Source organism: Sorex araneus, chromosome 4, assembly GCF_027595985.1.
Source record: "Sorex araneus isolate mSorAra2 chromosome 4, mSorAra2.pri, whole genome shotgun sequence".
NCBI classification, from domain to species: Eukaryota; Metazoa; Chordata; class Mammalia; order Eulipotyphla; family Soricidae; genus Sorex; species Sorex araneus.
In genome coordinates, this window is record NC_073305.1 from 110,970,328 (window position 1) to 110,995,604 (window position 25,277).

Genomic DNA, 25,277 nt, shown 5'->3' on the forward strand with positions numbered 1-25,277 from the left:
ATTCTCTAACTACAGACCTGACAACAGCTAATATTTAAGATAAACAAAGCACTTATGGAAAAATGAATCAAAATATAACGAGAAGCTGAACAGAGCCTTTCTCAAAGAAGACACAGATAGGCAACAGATAAATGAAAAAGTGCAAAAGGGCTCTCCATCAGGGAAACAAAATTAAAGCAACAATGAGGTAACACCTCAAAACAGGAAGATTGACACTCATCAAAATAAATAAAGTGGGGCTGGCGAGAGCAAAATCATGCCTGATCCTGATACGTCCCTGGCATCCCATATGATCCCTTGATCGCTACATCAACATGAGTTATCCCTGAGGGAAAAGCCAAGAATAAATCCTGAACAACAAAACCAAAGGAGTGGACGGGGTGGGTGGGGGTAGTAGAAACAACCGGTGCTGGTAGGAAGATGGGGGGAAAAGAACCCTCACCCACTGTTGGTGGAAGTGTCACCTGGTTCAATTTCTATGGAAAATGCTATGGAGACTTTGCAAAAAAATTAAGAATTGAGTTTACATAGGCCTCAGCAATTCCACTTCCTGGCATCAACTGAAGGGCCCCCAAACACTATTTAAAAATACATTTGCACTTTAGCAACACTGTTAACAGTTACCAAGACTTACTTGCTCACAGCTCATGGGCCCAAGAACAAATAACTGGATAAAGAAATTATGTATATACAATGGAATGGTACTCATTATAAGAAAATATAACATTATACATTTTGCTACAACATGGATATAACATAACTAGAGTTTATCATACTGAGTAAAGTCAGTCAGAAGGAGGGAGCAAATACAGAGTGCTCTTTGTCATACATGGGCTACAGAGAAATAAAGGAAGAAAGCAACAAATGGCCAATGGTAACAGACCCTGGATGTCGGCCTACCAAACTAAGTTGTTAGGAGATGACCTTGAGATATTGGTGGGGGAACAAAGATAATATTGGTGGTGGATTTGGTGTTGGAATACTATACACCTAAAACTATTAACAGTACTATAAATCATAGTGCCTACATGTTTAAAGAATACAATTAAATAAAATAAGCTTTCTGTCCTTTTCTTTCTTCTCCCTCTATAACTGCAATAATTTCACTCAGTTTATAATGTGTCATGTCTCCCCTATGCTTTTTTTCAGTATTCTTTTCCCTAATGTGATAATTTCTAATGATCTTTATTTATGGATTATGTCTTTTACTTGGTCAAATCCACTGCCCTTTGGCCTTCAATGAACTTTACATTTTATTCCACTGATTCTATTGATGGCTTCCTACATTTTTATTATCTGATTCTTAAAAGTAAACCTCTCATTTTGCTCATGAATTATTTCATTGATTTTTGTTTAGCTGTCTGTTAGGATTCTCTTGCATTTGGGTGTCTTTGTTTTATTGTTGATGTATTGTGGGGGGGGGTGGGTGAGGACTGAAGCCAGGGCCTCACACACAATTGGACATCTTCAGTAATTATTTTAAATCATTGTTATGCGATTCAAAGATCTCTGTTTCTCTAGGGTTATCTACAAACAAGAATTTTATTAGTTTTCTTTGTGGTGTTGAATGTTTACTTGATTCTTTGTAATATGTATAGTAGTTTTGCCCTAGTGTGTGCACATTTGAAGGAGTAAACAGCTCTTCCAGGTTTGTTTTTGTTTTGTTTATTTGCTTTTTTGGGTCACACCTGGCAATGCACAGGGGTTACTCCTGGCTCTGCACTCAGGAATTACTCTTAGCAGTGCTCAGGGGAGAATATGGAATTCTGGGAATCGAACCCGGGTCAGGCGCGTGCAAGGCAAACGCATTACCCACTGTACTATCACTCCAGCCCAGCTCTTAAAGTTTTTAGGAACTGATTTTGGCATTTTTCATAGTAAAGGCATTTTCCTATCAGATCCCAGGCTAACTCTCCATCTGATATCACGACTGAATGAGCTCGCGCTCAGAGTGTGCGAGTGTGAGAAGCCGACCGGGTCCCTGGCAGGATGGGCTTTCCTTCAACAATCTGCCCAGTAGGGCTGGATCTGGAAGAAAGGTCTAATTTATCCTGTGGTTGGGTCCGCAGAGGGTGGAATTACTTCTCTCTCTCTCTCTCTCTCTCTCTCTCTCTCTCTTTGTGTGTGTGTGTGTGTGTGTGTGTGTGTGTATAGGCATGGCTACTACTAGATTCCTTTGTGCACATGACTGATGACTGGCCCTGAATTGCAGCTGAATGGGTCTCGAATCAAGCTCGAGTGATATTTGAGGGCAACAGTTGTACCCAAGGTCTGCAGACCCCTCTCCTTGGGCAAAGATGGGTATGTCTCTCACCAGGACGAACATGACAACACCCTGGCCAAAAAATGGAACTGCTTCAGGACCTTAAATTATAGTCAGGTCACAGTGCGTGCTACTAGGGTTATAGGCAGGTGTGTGAGTGTGTCTCATGTTGGATCATTGCAGCTGAAACCAAGATCAGTAGGCTTATACCCAGGGCAGTAGAGTACCCAGCTCCTCCTAGGTTACTTGGAGAAGCATTCCGGTGGCAGGAATAAGGTAAGATAACACACTAGTTATTACAGGGGAGGACTATGGTGTCTGAATTCTATAGATGGGGCTACAGATAGCAAGTCTCTCACCTGGGTATAGTTTTGCCTCTTCAAAACACTGTCCTTGGGGGCTGCCTTGCAGAGGTGTGACGGCCTGAGTTCAATTCCCAGTGCTGTGGACATGCACAAAGTTTGTCCCGTGTAGCTCTGCTATCTGTGACTCCCAAATTTACGACAGTGTGCATGATCTCTGGTGCAAAGTCAGGAGGAGCGTGGAACACCGTGAACAGATATGCTACCCGCCATTCTATGATGCCCAGACCAAGTGTGTGTGACTACACTGTCATTGCACGAAGGAAGGAAAGGGAGGTGAGGTCAGGGGAGGGGAAGAAAGAGAAGGGAAGGGAAGGGAAGGGAAGGGAAGGGAAGGGAAGGGAAGGGAAGGGAAGGGAAGGGAAGGGAAGGGAACGGAAGGGAAGGGAAGGGAAGGGAAGGGAAGGGAAGGGAAGGGAAGGGAAGGGAAGGGAAGGAAAGGGAAGGGAAGGGAAGGGAAGGGAAGAGAAGGGAAGGGAAGGGAAGGGAAGGGAAGAGAAGGGAAGGGAACGGAAGGGAAGAGAAGGGAAGGGAACGGAACGGGAGAGGAGGGGAAGGGAAGGGAAGGGAAGGGAAGGGAAGGGAAGGGAAGGGAAGGGAAGGGAAGGGAAGGGAAGGGAAGGGAAGGGAAGGGAAGGGAAGAGGAGGGGAGGGGAGGGGAGGGGAGGGGAAGGAAAGGGAAGGGAAGGGGAGGGGAGGGAAGGGAAGGGAAGGGAAGGGAAGGGAAGGGGAGGAGAGGGGAGGGGAGGGGAGGGGAGGGAAGGGAAGGGGAAGGAAGGGGAATGAAGGGAAGAAAAGGAAAGGGGAAGGCAGGGGAGGAGAGGTGAGGAGAGTGGAGGGGAGGAGAGGGAAGAAAAGGGAAATGAAGGGAAGGAAAGGGGAGTGAAGGGAAGGGGAGAGAAGGGGAGATAAAAGGAAGGGAGGAGAGAAAATATAAAAACACTTTTTGGTCTTAGGCACACTGGGGTTTGCCACCTCTAAATCTGGTCTAATAGCTCCTCAAAAGGGCTTTGTCCATGGATAGTTGCCAAATTACTGTTGTTATGGGAAGATATTACCTTTATTTTCTCATCTTGCATATTCTCTCATGTGTTTGTATGTTTGTAAGAGAGATTTTCAAATTAAAATTTATGTTGATAGTCTAATAGACTATCAAAGTATTTAGTTATTTAAGGTACTAAAAATCATGAGGTTTGAGATTGATGCAATAATTAATAAAAATATTTAATATGCTTTTTAATCAAATATTTACCAAAGCTTGTTTTGAATTTCATGAATAAAACAGGAAATCAGCAATTAGGTGTGATTCTTAGTAAGTCTAGTATATCTCTATCAGAAAAGAATAATCTATCCCAGATTTGAACTGTATGATGCCAACCATAATGTGAATAAAACCAATTCTGGCCTAAAGGCCTCAAGAAGGAGGCTACACTTAAACAAACCAAATCTGAAGTGCTGTCTTTGAGTATCCCCTAAATTTATGAAAATGCACAATTATCTAAAGTCTGAATCTCGGAGCTGGAGTGATAGCACAGCAGGTAGGGTGTTTGCCTTGCACTCGGCCAACCTGGGTTCGATTCCCAGCATCTCATATGGTCCCCCTGAGCACCACCAGGAGTAATTCCTGAGTGCATGAGCCAGGAGGAACCCCTGTGCATCGTCGGGTGTGACTCAAAAAGCAAAAAAAAAAAAAAAAAGAAAAAAAGCCAAAATTTTATAATACTGTTGTAAGAAAAGAATACTGAGTTCATCTCACATTTAAAAATGCAAACACTATGAACATTTTAACTATATATGAACATTTTCTGTCTCTCTTTCAATATATACCTCGATCAGCAGATGCCTCTCTGAGAATTTTCTCTCTAATTTTCTCTCAGCACCACTTGGGATAATCGAGAGGTAAACATGCCAATTACGGCATGAATAAGAATAGTCAAATAGAAAATGGCAATGATCTGGTTTCACTCACCTCCCCAGGCAGTGGCTCCCCCAGAAGGTGGCGCGGGTGCGGGAGCCACGGCGGCTGCTGCCCCCCCAGAGGAAAAGTCCGGCTGAAGGTCCAGGAGGTCGCTAGAAGGTTTGGAAGCGCTAAAAGAAAATTAAGTGGAAAAATCAGACCTCACAATTCTAAAAAATGTGTAAGAACAAAGATTTAGCCTGCAAGTAAATGATTCTAGATATTTAAAATTAAGAGAGCATATGTTCTTCCATACTCAGGGTTGGCAAACTGTGAAAGCCAGATAACCTTTTAGGTCTGTGAACTAGATGATCTCATATCATTACTTAACTTTGCTACTGTATCATTAAATACTATGATAGTCATGGATCATATGAATGATATGAATGAGTATATGAATGAGTATATGAATGAGCCTTTGTTTCAATAAAACTTTATTTACAAAAACTAACAGTGGGATAGATTTTACTCAGGGGGCATAGCTTATCAATAATCGCTTTTAGATTATAAAAATATTAAACTTCAGCTCAAGCAGTGGGCCACTAAACAAATCATGTGGTAGAATTTAAAAGGGCAACTTAAATGCCTTAATTCAAGGGGGTAATTTTCTTATACATGTGTACTCTCTGTGTCCCACTGGAGAGGGTGACTGAAGGATTTAATAGTATTTCAGATTTAATAGTATGAAAATAAACACAGATTTTATTTTAATTTTTCCAAATTTTTTTGGTATGGAAAAAATTATGTCTTGAGAAGAAATTACATATAAACTAAAGAATTCTAAATTAGTGATTTATCTTTTTTTTTCTAAACTAAAATATTATCAAGGATGCCTTTAAATGCCACATCTAAAAATATTTCAATATATTTCATTCTTACCCTTTTGGGGCCATGCTTTTCTCAGGTTTCAAAGTCCCAAGTAAAAACTTAGAGCTTTGCTAGTCCAAGCATGATCATCTGCCTAACAGCATCCTGTGTCTTGTCAGAAATACAAGATTTCATGCCCAGCTGGCAGGCTGGGGCTGGGTGGGGGTGGAGGGGGCAGGAGAGGGAACCTGGGAAAACGGGTGAAGGGAAGTTGACATTGGTGGTAGGATCGATAACGAAACACTGTATGTCAAAAACCTAACTATGAATAACTTTGTAACTCATGGTGCTTTAATAAAATAAAATTTGAAAAAAAAAGAAATACAAAATCTCAGGTTTAGTCCATATTTAATATGTCAGAATCTTAATTGCAACAAGACCCATATGTTTTTCATGTGCATTCAGTTCCAAGGAGTACCTTTCGAAGGAGAGAGCCTACTGCTTTTTAAAAATTCCAAGAGCCATAAAAGCATTACCAGTTTTGATGTTTACTACATTAGAATAATCTAGTCTAGGAAAACATTTAGCATTAAGCCTTGATTCAAAGCTCTCATAAAATAAGATTAAATAAGAATTTATTTTATAAAGAAACATAAATGACTTGATTTTTGAAAAGTAGAACCAAGAAAGTTCTGCAATCCACAGTTAACAAGGGTATAATATTTGGGTTTACCGCTTACCTCAAACTTTAAATATAGGTATTCATAAGCAGAGTCACAGTGCAAAAATATTCTCAAGGTATAACAAGTAAACACAGAGTTGACTTTGAAAAAATAGACCATATCCTTTAAATTTCACACAAGAAATCTTTTCCCATATTAGTTAATTGCAGAAGACCCTGAAGTGTACAACATTCTTTCACTTCCTTTCCCAAATGTGTGAGAAAACAGGGTGATTTCCATAGGGTAGGTCTCTCTGATGCCTTTCAAGTTACAGGCCTTGATAACTATGTAAGATCTGAGAGTGTTTATTTTATGTCACTGTCACTGTCATCCCGTTGCTCATCGATTTGCTCAAGCAGGCACCAGTAACGTCTTCCTTGTGAGACTTGTTGTTACTGGTTTTGGCATATCAAATACGCCACGGGTAGCTTGCCAGGCTCTGCTGTGTGGTCTAGATACTCTCGGTAGCTTGCTGGGTTCTCCGAGAGGGATGGAGGAATCGAACCTGGGTCGGTCATTTGCAAGGCAAATACCCTACCCACTGTGCTAACTCAATATCTCACATTACATCTTTTTTAATCATCTGGGCTCAGCACACAGAAATGAAACAGAAGCCTAATCAAAATGAGCTCACTGCATGCTCATTAACTAACCTGACTGGGACAGCTGCAGATGCTGTTGCAAACAAATCCACCGGTGGGGACGTGTCAATAGTTTTAGCTGGTGTAGAACTAGGAGACGTAACAGTTGTGACTGGAGAAGACTGAAAGTGAAGATGTACAACACACTCTAGTCAAATACGAATCTACAAGACACAGCAACAAGAGGACATGCACCCACAACATTCCCAGCAATTTGTTTTGGGAGAAGGAAAAAAAAACAAGAAGACTGGAAATCAAGATCTGTACTAATTAATACTGGATAAAATATCTTTCAAATTTAAAGTGTAAATGTAATTTGTATAAGATTATAATACAAATATTTGGGTTTATGGTGCAATAGCTTCTATGAACGCATTTAAAACCAAAGCTAAATAGATTTCCTGATAAAAATTTGAGTAAGAATTTGAAAAAATTTTCAAATGATCAAAACTGCTAAAGAACCAAGATCATTCTTTTCTTTCTCATTATCAACAAACTTAATATGAGTTGGTTGTGTTTTTTAAATGTGCCTTTAAATTCCAGACATTTTACAAGACAGTTTACAGATGGCAGAGAAAAATTCAAAAACAACATTCAAGTTATGGATAACTTAAGTATCAAGTCTATATCCTCTCAATAATAAGATAGAGATAAAACTAAAATAAAATAAAAGCTAGCAATAAACTGTGCAATAAAAACTAGCATGCATTTGTCTTTGATTTAGATAAGGATTTTTAAGATGAGGATTCAATCAGTTAAAATATTACAAATTTATAACTTTTACATAGTAATTTAATTCAACTGACTTTTGGGTCTATTTACGTATACATATACTCAAAAAAGGAAGATTAATGAAATATCTTAAATATTTAGTTCTACAAGTGAAAGGTAATAGCAAATAATCTACACAAAAACCACTTCCATAAAGGATAAACCCACTTTCATAAATATTTCTGTAATGACATCAATAAACAAACTTTAAGAAAACAAACAGAAGATAAAAAATTTCAGCTTTTTCAAGATTTAAATAGTATTTCTGTACTGTATATTTGTCCAAAAAGTATTATTAAAAAGAAAATGAATTTCAATAAACATACAAGTGCCAAGTAGTCATCTTTTCAACTAAGACAGTCTTATAAGCAGTACGAATACTATTGGTCAAAATATGTCAACACAATCCTCTCTCTTTATCAAAAACTCAAATTTCCTTAATGGAATGCAAAATATTATCACGGCAATACAAATGACTAAAATTAATCTGCATGTTCATCCACTGTGGATACTGTCAACTCCTCAAAAAAATTATCTTTTAATGTGTATATGTAAAAATGCTTAGAAAGTAATACTTAAAAAACACCACCAAGAACTCATGGAAGCAATGAGTCAGTCAATGCAAATGCAGAAATGAAGGCCTTTAAAGATGCATCAAAAACTAACTTCAAAAACCAAGCTCTGAAGAGAAGAGATCACTGGGAAAACAACCAGAATTATCCTACTACCAAAAAAAGTCAATTCAAATTCAATTTTGCAAAAACTATAGAAATAGACCATCCCAAAGGAGATGACAAATTCCCTACTGTCTATTATATTTTTTTTCACATAGTGATATGATTTTACTTATTTATTTGCTTGCTTGTTTCTAGGCCACACACAGGGCTTACTCCTAGCTCTGTGCTCAGGGATCACTCCTGGTGGGTCTCAGGGGACTATGTGTGGTACTGGGTGTTGATCCTTGCTATATTAAAGGCAAGAGCTTAAATCTTTGTACGAGCTTTCTAGCCCCAGACAGCTGTATATCAGAATCACAAGGAACTTTTTATATATATATATATATATATATAAATAATTTGATTGTTCAAGTTCCCTGAGGGACTGTTAGGCAGAAAGCCAGGTACTGGCATAATACAAGGTGTCTGGGAACTACCAGTGACGTCACAATGATACTCTTTTGACTGTAAGGACAGCAATTTTAAAATGGAAATTTGTTAAAAAAATAAATAAAATAAAATGGAAATTTGTTAAAGAATACTTTCATTACATTTGGTCTGTAAAACACAGTGGCATAATTGAAATTCAAACTGACACTTATCACTGTCAACCCTAGCCCTGTCCTTCACCGTGCTAAAAATTAAGTAGAAGAAGAAATAGAAAAATGATGACAGCAGACTGTTTCGAATTCATGCTTGTGAAAAAACACCCATCTCCAATAATTTATCTGGCAATAAAACATCTATCATATTATGTGCTTTACTTATTGTTGGGCTGTGATTAAGAATATGTGTAAGTGCTTTTTAATGATGCATTAATGATGTATATCCATTTGTTTTAGTTTTAAATATAAATGCATGAATTATACTATTTAAAAGAAGTAAACAGACAGGATAAGGAGACACTGCTATCCTACACTAAACTTAAAAAATCTTAGGTACTAGAGAATACATCAAAACTCACCTTCCCTCTAAAAGCTGAAAAAGTAAAATTACCAGATGACCCAGCAATTCCTTTTGGATATGTATCAAAGAATCCAAATCAAGGATTTGAACAAATAGCTGTACACCCAGGCTCATAACCTGATCATTTGCAATTGCCAACAGGCAGAAATAAAGCAAGTATTTATTGATCAATGAACAAAATGTGGAATATAAATATTTCACAATGGAATATCACTTGACCATAAAATGGATGGATATTGTGCCATACACCATATGAATCCAATAAATTTTAAAGATACTATTCTAAATAAAATGAGCAAGTCAGAAATCGAAGACACTGGATAATCACTTTTATCTGAGGTGCCAAGAGAAGTGAAATTCAGAGACAGAAAGCAAAACTGGGGTTTCCAGAAGCTGGAGGGATATAAGATAGGAAGCTAAGTATTTAAAGACTATCAGATTTTGAATTTGGGAAGATAAAGAAAATTCTGGAAATGGATGGTGTGATCATTGTCCCTAAATTTAAAAATACTCAATGCCACCTATTGTAAACCCCCCAGAGGCTCACAGGGTTAAAACAACAAACTTACCTTACTTAATGGAGAGGGAGCACCAGATCTAAAAAATAATAAAAAAAATTAAAACTGGATACACAAGAACATATTTTCAGAAGTTTGACAATAAAATCCATTCACATATTTATGTATGCATATGTAGACTTTTATTAAAAATAATTTTTTTTCTTTTTGGGTCACACCTGGCAATGCACAGGGGTTACTCCTGGCTCTGCACTCAGGAATTACTCCTGGCGGTGCTCAAGGGACCATATAGGATGCTGGGAATTGAACCCGGGTCAGCCATGTACAAGGGAAATGCCCTACCCTCTGTGCTATCGCTCCAGCTCCAGAAATAAAATATTTTTAAAAAATGTTAATCTTTTACTCAGTTACATCTTATATTTTTCATCAACTGACTTATACATAAAATTAATTAAAAATTACTACAAGTCTAGTAAAAAAAAAAAGTTCCCTTTGTGTCTGTGTGGTGCAGGAGAGGTTCTTTCTGCTAGAGCCTGGTTGGGTAGGCGCAGTGATGTGATGCTGCAAAGGTCCCCTGGACATAGTGTCATCAGGACCAGCTTGGTGGGGACCAGGAGGCAGCAGAGATTAAACGGTGGCCTACAACTCTGAGCCCTGGCAGCACAATTCTTTGAACTGCTCATTATTGTCCATGTTCATAGAAAATGAACTAACCAAACTGAAATCTTGAATCAAAATGGGGAAAACAATGTACCATAGAATCAATGATAACTTTCAATTTATTCCTTGTAAAAGGTAAACTACTCATTAAGATGAGAGAACAATATGATTCACCCCATCATAACTTGTGATGCATCAAATGAACACTAGGGGGGGAAATATCCCTGTATGCCCTGTCATTAACATGGATTTCAATTTCCATATACACACTTGTGAATATTTTTCTGTGTATGTGGCTGTCATGAAAATTATCTGTTAAAAATACCATTATCCTGCCTGTAGTGGAACTAGTGGAAGCTTGAAAATAACACTATCTTCAATGCTTGTTTCTAAGAGAATGAGGAAAAAAATAAGAATCTAACAGAATACTAAAAACAGTTAGATTACTGTGAGTATTGATGCTGTGCAACAGCTTAAACAGTTTAATTTTACTGACCTGATTTTATGGAAATAAAGTATTAATAAAACAAAATAGAGAAAGGTAAATTTCAATTAGGAATTCAGGTCTTATAAAATGGCAAAGATGAGTTTCTATTCATTTACAGATAAAATATCACGTGTATCAGTAGCAACACAAAATTAGCAAATATCTAGATATTGAACTTTGTATGATATTATTAATTGTTCTATTAAATGTAGAACAATTCATATTCTACCTAGTTATTTTTATAACTTGGTCAGGGTCAGATGAATATCTTTTATAGTCAGAATGAGATAATTAAAATGAATTTATCAAGCAATTTTCCTGAATCAATTCTTAGTGGTACTCATACAACAAGAAATACTAATACAGATGAGAGAAATAGAAGTCAGCAAGACATTTTTAAAATGTATTTACAAACTAATGAAAATTTCTCATGTAGTTATACTATAAAGGATAAAAGGTTACAGTAAAAATTATAGAATTGTTCTGGCTGCTATAGAAAAACTATGCTCAAATATGGATATAAAATCTTCTAATTGGCACAAGAATCCAAAGTTTTCACATAAAAGATACTATTAAACTGCAAAAAAATTTATTAAATTTCATATATAGTAACATGATGGATTAAGCAAACAAATGAAAATCATTTCCATCCATTTATAACACTGCATCTGTTGTGATCCTTCTGTTGTGATGTCTGTTGTGATTTTTCACTAGATTCTAAATTCTCTGAAGGTGGTAACCCTTTATTTCATTATTTATATCCCCAGCATTTTACACAGCACCCAGCCTTAGGTATCTACTAGAATATTATATTTAATATATATTATAATTATCACAATTATTTTATATATTCTATATTATGGAATATTATATTTATCTACTAGAATATAATATTTAATTTTTATATAAAAATATAAACATGTAAGGCTGGAGAGACATCTCGATTGGGCTGAACTCATGCTTCGCATGCCAATTTGATATCTAGCATCTCATGGTCCCCTGACCATTGCCAGGAGTGACCCCCTAGAATCAAACTGGAAGTAGCCTCTGAGCACTGGGTGAGGCCCCAATCCCCCAAATATATATGTATATGTGCATATATATGTGTATGTGTATTATATATATACATGCACCCTACATAAAAATATATCAACAAGAAACATGAAAAATTATTTTGTGTGGACCAGGGAGATAGCTGAGGAGTCCTTGCATGCACAAGGACTCAAGTTGGATCCCTGATACCATATGGCCTATAGAGCACCAGAGCATACAGCACTGGAGGGCACTGAGCCTCACGAGGGTTGTGCTAATGTCCCTAGAGCCACTGAGCTATGCTGCATCTCCCTCTGGGACTGAGCACAAATTGTGGAACCAGACTGACCGACTATTGAGGAGAGGGCTCTTGGCCCCTGAGCACATGTGAGAGGGCCCTTTCAGTTATTCTGTGTGTGTGAACTAAACTGCCAGGATGTGTGACCTCAGTTCCTCTTATGGATCAGTTTTAGCCTTTGCCACAATTTCATAAAAAAAAAAAATGTGAGAGCAAGATCTAGTTCCATTGAGTGACACTTTGAAAAGCATAATTAGTCACTGACTAAAATCTGAGGCTTTGAGGGTTAACGAAGCAACAAATTTGCCCAAATCTCTCTCTGTGAAGGTGATTGAAGACTGTTCCAAGTCTGCCTCAAGCCTGGAAGCCTGTGCTCATTTCGTGCGCTAACCGTGTCCTCATGAAAACATAGCCAAGCACACCATATCTGTTCCTCTCACACAATTCCTAAGTCACTTTTTTCTACTTTTCTTAGTTGACTCTCTACCCTACCACCGGTCATTTACCCTTTATAAAAATATGCTATTGGCTTTTATGTAGAGATAAGAACATTTTAAATACCTATATTTCTTTTAATAGTTTCTTTTTTTCTTTCTTTTAATAGTTTCAAATAGAGAAATAAAATACACAGTAAAACGAGTTAGGAAAAATAAGGCACTAATATAATTTTTGGAGAGTATGAATGACCTGTATAGTATTCTACCCTAAATTCTGTAAAATAGTACAAATAAATTCACAAAGTCTTACAAGATGAACATAGCAAATGAGAAAGTTTATTTCTAAGATATTAATACCAAGTTGTGAAATGGTGAAATTTTGTTTTTATAATAGTTTTGATTATGACTGATAACTAGAAAAGATACCCACTGATCTGAATTATTTATCAAATATTTCAAATTACAAGTTTATCTTGGATTTTTTGTACCTTTAATACTGAGTTAACCCACATGTAAAATAAAATAAATTTTTCTCTGGTTCTGTGGAATTATAGAAATAAGCAATATACTAAGGTTTATTTATAAAGTATTACATATAACTCCAAAAGTGATAATAAGCAACTATAAAGCACTAAATACAAAGGGCACATATATTAGTAGATACTTGAAAAATATTTCATATCCACTTACTTCAGCTTGAAGTAAAAATAATTTTCATACTGGTAATGGAAGACAAAAACCTCTAAGTAACTTTTTAAAAAGTAAAATATTCTTTTGGCTCCATGTCCATATACCATGAGAAAATTTATAAAAAACAAATAAAATAATCTTTGATTTCTAAAATAATAGAGGACTATATGTAGCCATAGGTGATAGTCTTGATCCAATAAGACCAAAAAAAGTAAAACTATTTATCTGGGACACCAAAAAAGTACAATGAAAACCACTGATGTGTAAAAGAGACAGAAATCATCTTGAAATGCTCTAAATACCAAATGCGGAATATTAAGAGTGATTTTTGCATTTGTTTGGTAATAACCAAATGCAAAAAGTCACTCAATGTAGTACTCACCCTTCACTTAAGTTCCCAGGTAAGCACAAACATACAAAGAAGAAAAGAGTTAACTACTACAGTTTGTTTTTTGTGAAAATGGGAATAAACAAAAGAAAAGTTCAAATGCAGTCTCAGTGAACTCAGAGAATTATGACAAGCATGAAATTATTTGAAAGTACAGAGAAACAGTTATTCTCAGTAGAAGGTAGTTCAAAATGGGAGGTCAAAATGGGAGATGATTTAAAAAAATTTTCACTACTCTTAGAAATTTGGGTTTTAAGGTATTTTCCAAAAAAAAAATTTTTTTTTGCAGTGGCCACCAGGGGGAGAATTTAGCTTTGAAATTGGTTTATTTTTTAGAAAGCAATTTCTTCTACGACTAACAGATCTAAAAAGGGGAAACTGGACCAGTGCAGGCTACAGGAATACTTTATTTTTTTTTTAATTTTTTAAAAATTCTTTTATTGATTCACCATGTGGAAAGTTACAAAGCTTTCAGGTTAAAGTCTCAGTTATACAGTGCTCAAACACCCATACAGGAATACTTTAAAGGGGAGTGTGTGCAGAGAACCCTGCCACATCCCTGATCTACTTTGCCCAAAGAAGAGACTGTAAGGCTGAGGGGAATGTGTATTTCCTTAGGTAAAGAGGTCCTTCTCCCACAAAAGCAGAGACACCTCTCAAGCTTTTGACCTCTTTGCTTAACTCCTGGGTTATTCATTTGGCTTCTCAGAAACCCTAATGAAGGATGGTCCCAGCAATAACTAGAGTATCATCTACTATTGTAATTTTATACACTCTCACATCTTTTTGGTTGTCATCAGTTTATGCAGAGAAGGCTGATCATCCCAGCTACACTGAAGCTGGAGCTAAGCCTGAGATATGATAAAGATGTGGAGTGAGCCCTTGCGTGCTCTGTCCCTCCAGTACTCCAAATAAATTTAGTATAACTGCTGAGACATTCCTACCCTTACCATGACTCATCACTGAAAATTTAAAGCACGCAATAATTTCTAAACTAACTTTGAAAAGATGACAGAAAAGATTTAGAAAAGATAATGCTTCACCAATAAAAAAAAGAAACAAGAGGGGCCGGAGCGATAGCACAGCGGGTAGGGCGTTTGCCTTGCACGCGGCCGACCCGGGTTCGATCCCCGGCATCCCATATGGTCCCCCAAGCACTGCCAGGAGTAATTCCTGAGTGCAAAACCAGGAGTAACCCCTGAGCATCGCTGGGTGTGACCCAAAAAGCAAAAAAAAAAAAAAAAAAAGAAAAAGAAACAAGAGGGTAAAATCAAGACATGACACTTGTTTTTGGGAAAATGCCCAGAGAAAAGAAAGCAGAAAGGAACTGCATCTGGATGTCTGGATAACAGGTAAAATTCATGATTTGCCTATGGTCATGCACTGATCAGTTTATAGTGTCTACTAACTTCTGTTGACAATCTAACTGGAACATAAAACTGGTATCACCAACAAAATTGGCTCCATAGAAGGAGGTATGGTGTGCTACATTCCCAGGATATCCATTTAAGCCATATCTGTATTGGGGTGAGGAGGGGGAGTGGGAGTAGCTATAACACAGGGCAGTGCATAATTAAAGTTTCCATGAAAAGATACTCCCAGTATGTGCTAGATTGACACAGGTAGTAAGTAGACATGCAAGACTAGCAGAAATAGAGAGTGAGTGAGGTACATACACTACACAACACCAGGTTTGCCCCATGTTGTTAAGAAGAAAAGAAACGGAACCTGGACATATTTAATGTATAATCATGAAAATAGTGCCCAAACAAGAACAAAAATTCAGCAGAACTGTACTTTCTGCTTCCTGATTGCTACTCTCTCTCCCTCTCTCTCTCTCCCTAAAAACATCTCTGAGTAAAATGTCAGCAATATGACGTGACAACGGTTTGGATGGAAGACTCTGGAGCCCAGGGATTTACTTGAGTGTTACAAGTTTTGTTTTTGTTCTTCCAGATTTCTAACAACAGTGTATTTAAGATCTCTTGTGAAGTTGTTCTTGCTTTAAATTCACAATGTCTTATGAATTATAAGTCATAATAATTGTCATAATAAGTCACTTAATTCATACCCAGTTAAAGAGTCTCACATTTTTAAGCAACTTCTCTTCTGTATGAATTTCTTTTAAGGCAAATGTAGCAGCATCAAGTTCTATCAATATCAATGCAACCTACTAATTTGGTGTATTAACCTATACAGATTGCCTATACAGAAGGTCACACTTTCCTAAATTAATGGAAAAGATGGACTTTTTTGAGGGAACTCAGAATTACCATAACGTATGCCTTAAACTATTATAGTATAAGTTGTATTGTGATAAATCTTATTCATATAAAGAACGTTTCTAATATTTTTTTCTCATTTGGAAAATACAACCAATGCATACTTGTTTCCAGGTTTCTTTCCTTCTAATGTATTTAGATGCTGTTCAAGGGTCTCCATAAGACTGCTGGGAGCCTACAATAAGAAAGTGAAAATAAACATCTGTATTGCTTTCTTTCAAAATAAATACACTTTGTATGGTAGAGATCTGTGGTTGAACCCCAACACATATGTAAGAAAATTTCACCCAGTTTATTATGGCTCTTAAAAATTAAAATGTCAAGAACTCTCAGGCATATATTATATGTACTTAATTCCACTGCATAACAAATAGCATTATAGTATGGTTTCAGCATAGTGATTACAATATGGAATAGTCCTTTTTATTACATATAAGTTCTATATAGTAAACTTGATTACATGAAGTTCACTATACATTTCCATAATATCACAGTGCATAAAGAACACACATTTGTATCCAATTTAAAAATAAGTGCCTAAAATAAAAATTTATAGTCATTGGGAATATAGTAAAATCTTATTTAATATTATATGAAATACTAAGAAACATTGTAAATATATTTGTAAGAGAAAGGTAAGTGAGAATTGTTGGAAGAAAACTAGAAATTTAATAGCAAAATAAGATTTTCTTTAGCAAATAAGGTTAATAATAGGCTGCTATATACTGACAGATTTGTAAATTTCAACTCTTTCATTAAAGAAATGATACAATTCTCTAGAATCTTGTTTTTAATAGCACTTTGCCAGTATAAAGTGGTGATAAAGAACACATATCTTCATATAAATATTCCACTCCATCTTTTCTTCAAGCAGTAGTAATTTAATTTTATCTTTTTCGATTAATTTTAACCATTCTGGATATTAACAGTAACATAGGCATTCAAAGAAGAACATTTCAAGGGTGAAACCTATATCTGTATAGATACACATACTTTTGATAATTGTTCTTCAATACCAAATACATTTTTAAATTGCTAAATAGCTCATACAATTCAAGAGAATTTATAGAACTGCACTATATACTACATGTATAGAAGCAAATTAAAATTTTTGCTAAAAGTGGGAAAAACATAAAGAGTAAACTTCCTCAAAGAAGACATGCAGGTGACCAAAAGATGTATGAAAAAATTTCTCTTCACCGCTTATCATCAGAGAAAAACAAATAAAAACAATGAGATATCAGCTTACAACAGTGAGACTGGCAGACATCACGAAGAACAAAAATAACCAGTGCTGGCATAAAGGTAGGGCAAAATGAGCCCTCAATCACTGCTGTTGGGAATGCTGACTGCTCCAATCTTTGGAAAACAATATGGACACTTCTCAGCAAAACTAGGAAAGGATCTCCCATATAACCCAACAATTCCACATCTTGGCATTTACCCCAAGGACCCAAGAATTCTAATCGGAAAAGACAAGTGCACTCGGTCATTGCAGCACTCATCACAATAGCCCAAATCTGGAAACAGCCCAAGTGTCCAAGAACAGATGACTGGATAAAGAAACTGCACTACACATAAACAACGGAACAACATTAGTTGTAAGAAAAAAATAAAATCATGCAATTTGTTGCTATGTGGATGAATCTGAAGAGTATGATGCTGAGTGAAGGTAGAAAAGAGACAGACATAGAAAGATCTCCTTCATAAGTGAGATGCCAAAAATTTAGTAAGGGAATAACAAATGTCCAAAGGCAACAGAAATCTAGAACTAGGTGTTCAGTAGGAAGTTTACAACTAGTGGTAGTAACAGGGACTGAGGGGGCAGGGTGGGGAGATTGATCAATGGTGGAGGGAAACAGACACTCTAGATGGTGGGTGTGATACTGAAATGTTTTACTTAGTAAACCCTACTAATAACATTTTTGTAAACTATAGTGTCAGAAATAAAATTATAAATCATAAAAAAGAGGGATGATGGGGCTGGAGTGATAGCACAGCAGGTAGGGCGTTTGCCTTGCACGCGGCCAACCCGGGTTCGATTCCCAGCAACCCATACAGTCCCCCAGCACTGCCAGGAGTAATTCCTGAGTGCAGATCCAGGAGTAACCCCTGTGCATCACTGGGTGTGACCCGAAAAGTCAAAACAAAAAAGAGGGATGAATTATACACTGGTAGGCTTAAGAGGACTTAACTTTTATTAACATATATGCAAAAACTGAAGGGGAGGCAAGATTCTGCTGCCAATAGAACTGACGTGTTACACTGGTGGCAACACAATAGTTGTGGGAGACTTTAACACCATAATCTCATCATTAGACAAATGAACCAGATACAATATCAGGAAGAAAACAAGATTCGTAAGTGAGGAATTGAATGAAATAGGAATAAGAGATGTGAATTAGATTCTTCCAAAAATCCAGATTACAATCTTCTCCAGTACCATGGAAAAATTTCCATGACAGATCACAGGCTGGGGAACCACTTGAGTGGATATAAACTCATGGAAATAGATAATTAACATAGAAAACCCAAGAGATGCCTCTAAAAACTTATAAACAATGAACCAATATAGCAAAGAAGCATGCAATAAAATCACACATCATGGACATTTGCTGCACTGCTATGTGCAATAACAAACTAAATGAGAAGGAAATGAAAAGACAATATCCTTTAAAAGTGATTCAAATTCTCAGAATAAACTCAATGAAGGATGTGAGATATCTATACAAAGAAACTCACTATTGAAAGAAATAGAAAAGGACACCTGAAAGCAAAGAACTAACATATGTTCATGAAAAAGTGGAAGAAGTCACTTTTTCAGTCTGAATAACCATAATTCCCAAAGCATTATATAGACTCAATGCAATTCCCATAAAATTTTATACGACAATGTTCAGAATTTAAAGCATAAAAATGCGGGGCTGGAGTGACAGCACAGTGGGTAGGGCATTTGTCTTGCAAGCGGCTGACCCGGGTTTGATTCCCAGCATCCCATATGGTCCCCTGAGCACCGCCAGGAGTAATTCCCAAGTGCAAAGCCAGGAGTAACCCCTGAGCATCGCCAGGTGTGAACCAAAACCCTCCCCCAAAAAACTATAAAAATGTGTATCAAATCATACTGTCACTGTCATCCCATTGCTCATCGATTTGTTCCATCGGGCACCAGTAACGTCTCTCATTGAGACACTTATTGTTACTGTTTTTGGCATATCCAATACACATGGGTAGCTTACCAGGCTCTGCTGTGCAGGCAAGATACTCTCGGTAGCTTGCCGGGCTCTCCGAGAGGAGCGGAAAAATCGAACACCGGTTGGCTATAGCTTCAGCCCATCAAATCATAAAACTTTTCAATTAGAAGTAATTCAGAGAAAAAGAATATGGGACACATTGTATTTCCTGACTTTGGATTGCCCCATACTAATCAAACCTGTGCCTTACTGGAGTAAAGACAGACTGTCAGACCAATGGAATTGAACTGAGAGTGAAGAGATAAACCTTCACATCTGTGGAAGTTTCATCAATGACAAAAGAGCTGAGGGCATGAATAGAGGAAGGAGAGCCTCTTAAGCAAACAGTGTTGGGAAAACTAGAAAGCAACATGCTAAAAAATAAACTGGACATAAAGATAAGTAAGATGAAAGTGAATCAAATATCCTAAGATCAGAATACATAAAATCCATTAAGGAAAACAATGAAAGAATTCTCTAGTATATGGACCTCAGAGATGTCTTCAGCTATTTAACTACACTGGCAAAAAATAACAAAATCAAAAAATAAACTAACGTAAGCACTTTTTAAGTGATGCAAATAAATAAATTGAAAAAGAAACCCTCCTGAATGGGAGAAAATAGTTTGCGCTCCTTACATCAAGTAAAGGGCTAATATCCAAGATATATAAAACATTAAGAAAACTCAACAACAAAAAATCCAAATAAATCCTTCATCAAAATGGTGGTGGGGGGCGGCAGAGGAGGCGATGAACAGATACTTCTCCAAAAAAGTATATGGACGCTCAGGAGGCATATGAAAAAGTGTACAACATCACTTTTTATCAGGGAAACACAAGTCAATCAACAGTATGATCTCACACTACTGGGAACTGCCTATACCAAAGACTGAAGCAGCTGTTGTTGGTGGGAATGTGACGAGAAAGGAACCCTCACTCACTGGTTGGTGGGAATGCCATCTTATTTTGCCTTTTTTGCCTCTGTAGAAAACAGTATGGAGAGTTACTTTAAAAAGTTTGACCCATGGGCCCTGCTCTTCAGATTTGCAAATAAAATATGTAAGGAGAGGCAAGCCAAGCTGCTTAATTTCATAGACACACTGGCCTCTTGCTTGAAAACTCTGGGGTGGCTTTGGGAGGGCGGCTGACTGAGTCCCTGCCCCACCAAAGCCTTGGCAGCCCCACCCTCATCCCACTGCTGCAGCCACACCAACAATCCCGTCCCACAGCCTTACTAAGAATCCAAGTTCTACAGTTTGGATCCTGAAGATTCTGGGCATGTATGGGGATTCCTCCATATTCCACAGTATTGAAATTCAAGTAGGAGCACACAAAACATAACCTAGAAGGCAACTAAACTCAACGAACAAGAACATTGCAACACAGAAGGCTCAACTAGCAATAGCTTAGTAAATCCTCAAAGACTTAAGAACTCCATGGTGAGATCTAATAATTTTTAAAAATTTTTCTTTCACTAAAGCATTTTTTGGATAATCATGTTAGCCATGTGTTTTAAAAGAAATATAAAATAAATTACTGTGTGTCTGCTAAAGCTGCAGGCTTGAAGAATGGTTGGGAAATTAGGGACAATGGTGGAGGGAAGGACACTTGGGCGGCAAAACTGGTGTTGGAACATTGAAAGCCCATAATAACTATCTTATGAACAACAATCATGGTGCTAAGTAACGTATTTTTAAAAAAAAAACCAAAACCTGACAGAATTGAAAAAAATTGACAAAAATAAAATTAAATTGAAAAGTAAATCTTACATAAGGCCCAGTGATTTTTCTTCTATATATCTATTCTATACATAAAAGAAAAATAACATTTATTGAAAAAAATATGCCCACCCATATTCATTGCAGTGCTAAGTGCACCTACCAGAATATGGAAACAACCCAAATGTTTAAAGACATATGAAAATAAAGAAGTTGGGCATACATAAGTAGAGAGAGAGAGTAAGAACGGCAATTGTCTGTCAGGCAGAAGGTGGAGTGGGAGCGGGGAGGGATACTGGGGACATTGGTGGTGGAAAATGTGCACTGGTGGAGGGATGGGTGTTCTATCATTGTATGACTGAAACTCAAACAGAAAAGTTTTGTAACTGTAGTTTGTGGTGATTCAATAAAAAAAAAGGAAAAATAAAAGAAGTTGGGCATATATACACAATGAACTACTATGCAGTACTAAAAAAAGATAAAATCTTGCAGTTTGTCTCAACTTGTACAAAACTTGAGAGTATCATATTAAACAAAATAGGTGAAGGGAGAGGAACCAAATGCCATTTGATTTCACCCATCTCTGGTATAATGACAAAACAAAGAAACCGTATGGATTAATTACAAACCCATGGTTTAGGATTACAAAACAGAGATTACCGAACAGTATGGGGAGGAGTTAAGAGAATAAAGAGGTGGACAAGAAGTTACTGGTGCCCACTCGAACAAATCAATGAGCAATGGGATGACAGTGACAGTGACAGAATAAGTAACATCATGAATGAAAAAAAAATAAGCACTAACCTACAATTCACATTCTAAAGCATCAACCAAATTGAGAGGGAAGCAGCCAAAACATCACTTAAAATTTTATCATTGGATGGGCACTGGTGAAGGGATGGGTTCTCGAACTTTGTATGGGGGAAACATGAGCACAAAAATGTATAAATCTGTAACTGTACCCTCACGGTGATTCACTAATTAAAAATAAAAAAAAATTTTTATCATTGGAGCTAAGAAACCTTTTGAAAAGGAGAAGAAACATTTCAATTCTGATACATTTACTTCTTATCCAAAATAGAAATTTTGAACCTTAAAAAATATTCACTTATATTAGTGACTTAAATGCAAAGATAATATATATATCCCATTTTCCTTTTTTCAATTTTTTATTAGTGAATCACCATAAGGTACAGTTACAAACTTATAACTTTCATTTTTACATTTCAGTCATACAGTGACTGTTTACCCATCCTTTCTATTTTCAATGGATTGCAGATCACCACCTTGATATTTACTATGCCTTTTACATCCTAAAAGATACTCATTAAATTCCTCTTTTCTATTTTGTGGAAGGGATTCTAATACCTTTTCAGTTATGAGCTCCCTGTTCTATCTGCAGTCAATAGGAAGCCCTCTCATCTCCACCTCCTTTTCCATGTTGGACAATTCTGGTCATTACCATGGCTAGAGTCAATGTGATGCTGGTCACAGAAAAGCCTGAAGGGAGGAGAACCCTCCCCAGTTCCGAAGTGCTAAAACAGAGTCCACCCTTTTGGTACTTTAGGCCCACCTCTAGATAAATTCTTACCCAATACTATCTAAAGCAGTAAATCGAAAAATAGTTCACAAATTACAGCTTTGATGTGACCACACAGTCAGAGTGGGTCTAAATCCCCAGTTCAATTAAAAGCCATCATTACATCTGTGGAAAAGGCTCTGAATAAAAATTAAGGAGCAGGTTTTGTTTTTTTCTTGTTTTTGTTTGTTTGTTTTAGGCCACACCCTGCAGCACTCAGGGGTTACTCTAGTCGAAGACTGAGGAATTGCTCCTAACTGTGCTTGGGGGACCATATGGAATGTATGGGATTGAATCCAGGCCAGCCAAGTGCAATGCAAATGTCCTACCTGCTGGACTAGCATTCCTGTTTTCAACAGAAAACACAATTCGGTTACTTATTAGGAAACTTGAAACAATATTTGTATCTCACTGGCTCATACCCCCAGTGGATATCTCACACAGTGGAGATATGAGCCAGAGACTCTTTTTGTATGAGTCATTTTTAAATAACTTACTTATATTGTGTGGCTCTTCAAGTCATAATAAAGGAGATAGTGATGGCAGATTCTGGTGAATCTCCCTATCAGACCAACTTTCTATGAGAATCAGGGGAAGATTTTATTTTTTTAAGGTTGGGACCTCTTATTATTACACAGAGCATCTCTGAATAAAATACTATGTTCTAAAGTTTTTGTTAGATTACATAAATTACAAAAATTATCTTACGATTAAAAATTAAACCCAAGTATGTGAATCATTTTTTGTAAAAAAATGTAGTACTTAGGTTTTTTTGGCGTGTTTTGTCACAATTGCTGTGAGTTTACACCCAGTGGTGCTTGGGGGTGGGAGCATTTTATGCGGCAGGTAGGTGACTCTAGGGAGAGGGTGAGGGGAGGAGCACATCAAAAGGAGCCCACAGATCTGACGCAGGTAAGGTATCTGCTGTATCATGGAGCCACTGGCTTCATACCTTTAACTGAGACAAATGCACACCAATTTATTTTTTTCATAGTGGAGAGTTTCTCTAACAACAATCTAGTTTTTCTTTCATTCTATCGTGATAGACAGGAATCTAGGGTTGAGTGAAGATTATAATTTACCACTTCTAAAAGTTATTCATTGACCTAAACATTTTGATATTCATCTTTCTTAGGTAAACATGTGTTACTTGAGTTATTTTTATAAAACTACAATGTAACCATTAAAATTAACTTTAAATCACATTGATTTTCATTGTGTTGCAAATTTCATTAATCTTTATCTGAAAAATATCTTCCCATATATCAATACTATTATATACTAATATTTTGTCTACATAATGAAGTATATCCAAATTTTAAAACAAAAATTACAACACAATAGTATACCGAATTATACTGTGAATTTTATTTAATAATTTTACATTAACTGGTATTTTAATTGGTATTTTAATATCAGAGATCATACTTTGAGTTTATCTAATTAAAATTAAAAAATTAAGGTTCACATTATGTTAAAGATAAAAACTTTTTGAGGTTGTACAAAGATGGTAAATAATTAAATGAATTTTTATATTATTAAAACTGGGGTATTGGATAGATAGGACAGCAGGTAAAGTCCTTGTCTTGCATGTAGCCAACCCTGGTTTGATTCCCCGCACCACATATGATCCCTTGAGTACTACCAGGAGTGACTCCTGAGCACAGAGGCAGGAGTAAGACCTCAGCGCCACCAGGTTTGGCTCAAAGACAAAACAAAAATAAGTATAAAAGCTTATAATCTTTCACTAGTTTTTTTTCTATTACTATGACTTTTTAGTTTATGGACTGTAGCGATAGCAACAGTGGGTAGGGCGTTTGCCGTGCACGAGGTGGACCTGGGTTAGATTCCTCCATCCCTCTCGGAGAACCCGGCAAGCTACCGAGAATATTACACCCACACGGCAGAGCCTGGCAAGCTACCCATGGCGTATTCAATATGCCAAAAACAGTAACAACAAGTCTTACAATGGAGACATTACTAGTGCCCGCTCGAGCAAATCGATGGACAATGGGATGACTGTGATCTTTTAATTTACAAAGGTGATAAAACTCATATTCATTAAGGCATATAACAGCAGCTCTATATTCTGTCCTACTATCTTGTCTATCTTTAGTTAAAGGATACATTTGGGACTGAAATTTAAAGTGTGAAACTAATTAAGTAACTGCCAAGTGTGAATGTGTAAAATTACCATGCAGTAATTTTAACCAAGTGGAGATCATGATTTTACATCTTAGGAGTCATACACTATGCTCTTGGAATTATACAAGAAAAAGATAACAAGATAAGAGAATAGATAAATAAGTGCTTGCTTAACAGATAATCCTGAACAAATCTTTTTTTATTTAAGGAAAAGATTGTTTTATATGTAAAATTCCTCTACTTCGTGGTGGACATAAGAATCAATGTAGTAAAAGTAAAATATCAGAGCCTCCCCGTGATGCCACTCTCTCACACCCATGTCATGCTGAAAGTTAGAAAAAATAGGAAGAACAGTTAAAATGCCTGGGTTACTAAGTGTACAAAAAGTCACTTTCATTGATAGAGAACTTTTAAAACATTACTCAATATGTATTTTTAATTTAAGTCCAAAAAGAGATGATAAGCTAGAAAGGAAACTCAATTATGGCTGGGAAATCTTTATACTAGTTCTACCGATAATACACTAGTGAGGCAAAATAAGACAGAATAATTTCCAGGGATATTGGTAGGTCTAAGTTCAAAAGTCATGGCACTATATACCCAAGATAG

The 25,277-nt window shown here is 36.6% G+C and overlaps 1 protein-coding gene across 11 annotated transcripts in view; it reads right to left on the reverse strand.

Annotated features, from left to right (window-relative positions):
- The window catches only part of SNAP91 (synaptosome associated protein 91), a 155,308-nt gene that overhangs the window by 52,512 nt on the left and 77,519 nt on the right, over nt 1–25,277 (reverse strand). For all 11 annotated transcript variants that reach the window (XM_055137165.1, XM_055137163.1, XM_055137168.1 and 8 more), the window contains exons 10-13: nt 16,102–16,172; nt 9,775–9,802; nt 6,765–6,874; nt 4,595–4,713 (exon numbers count right to left, since the gene is read on the reverse strand). In XM_055137165.1, the coding sequence (XP_054993140.1) occupies nt 4,595–4,713; nt 6,765–6,874; nt 9,775–9,802; nt 16,102–16,172 (328 nt within the window). The remainder of the gene's footprint in view (nt 1–4,594; nt 4,714–6,764; nt 6,875–9,774; nt 9,803–16,101; nt 16,173–25,277) is intronic.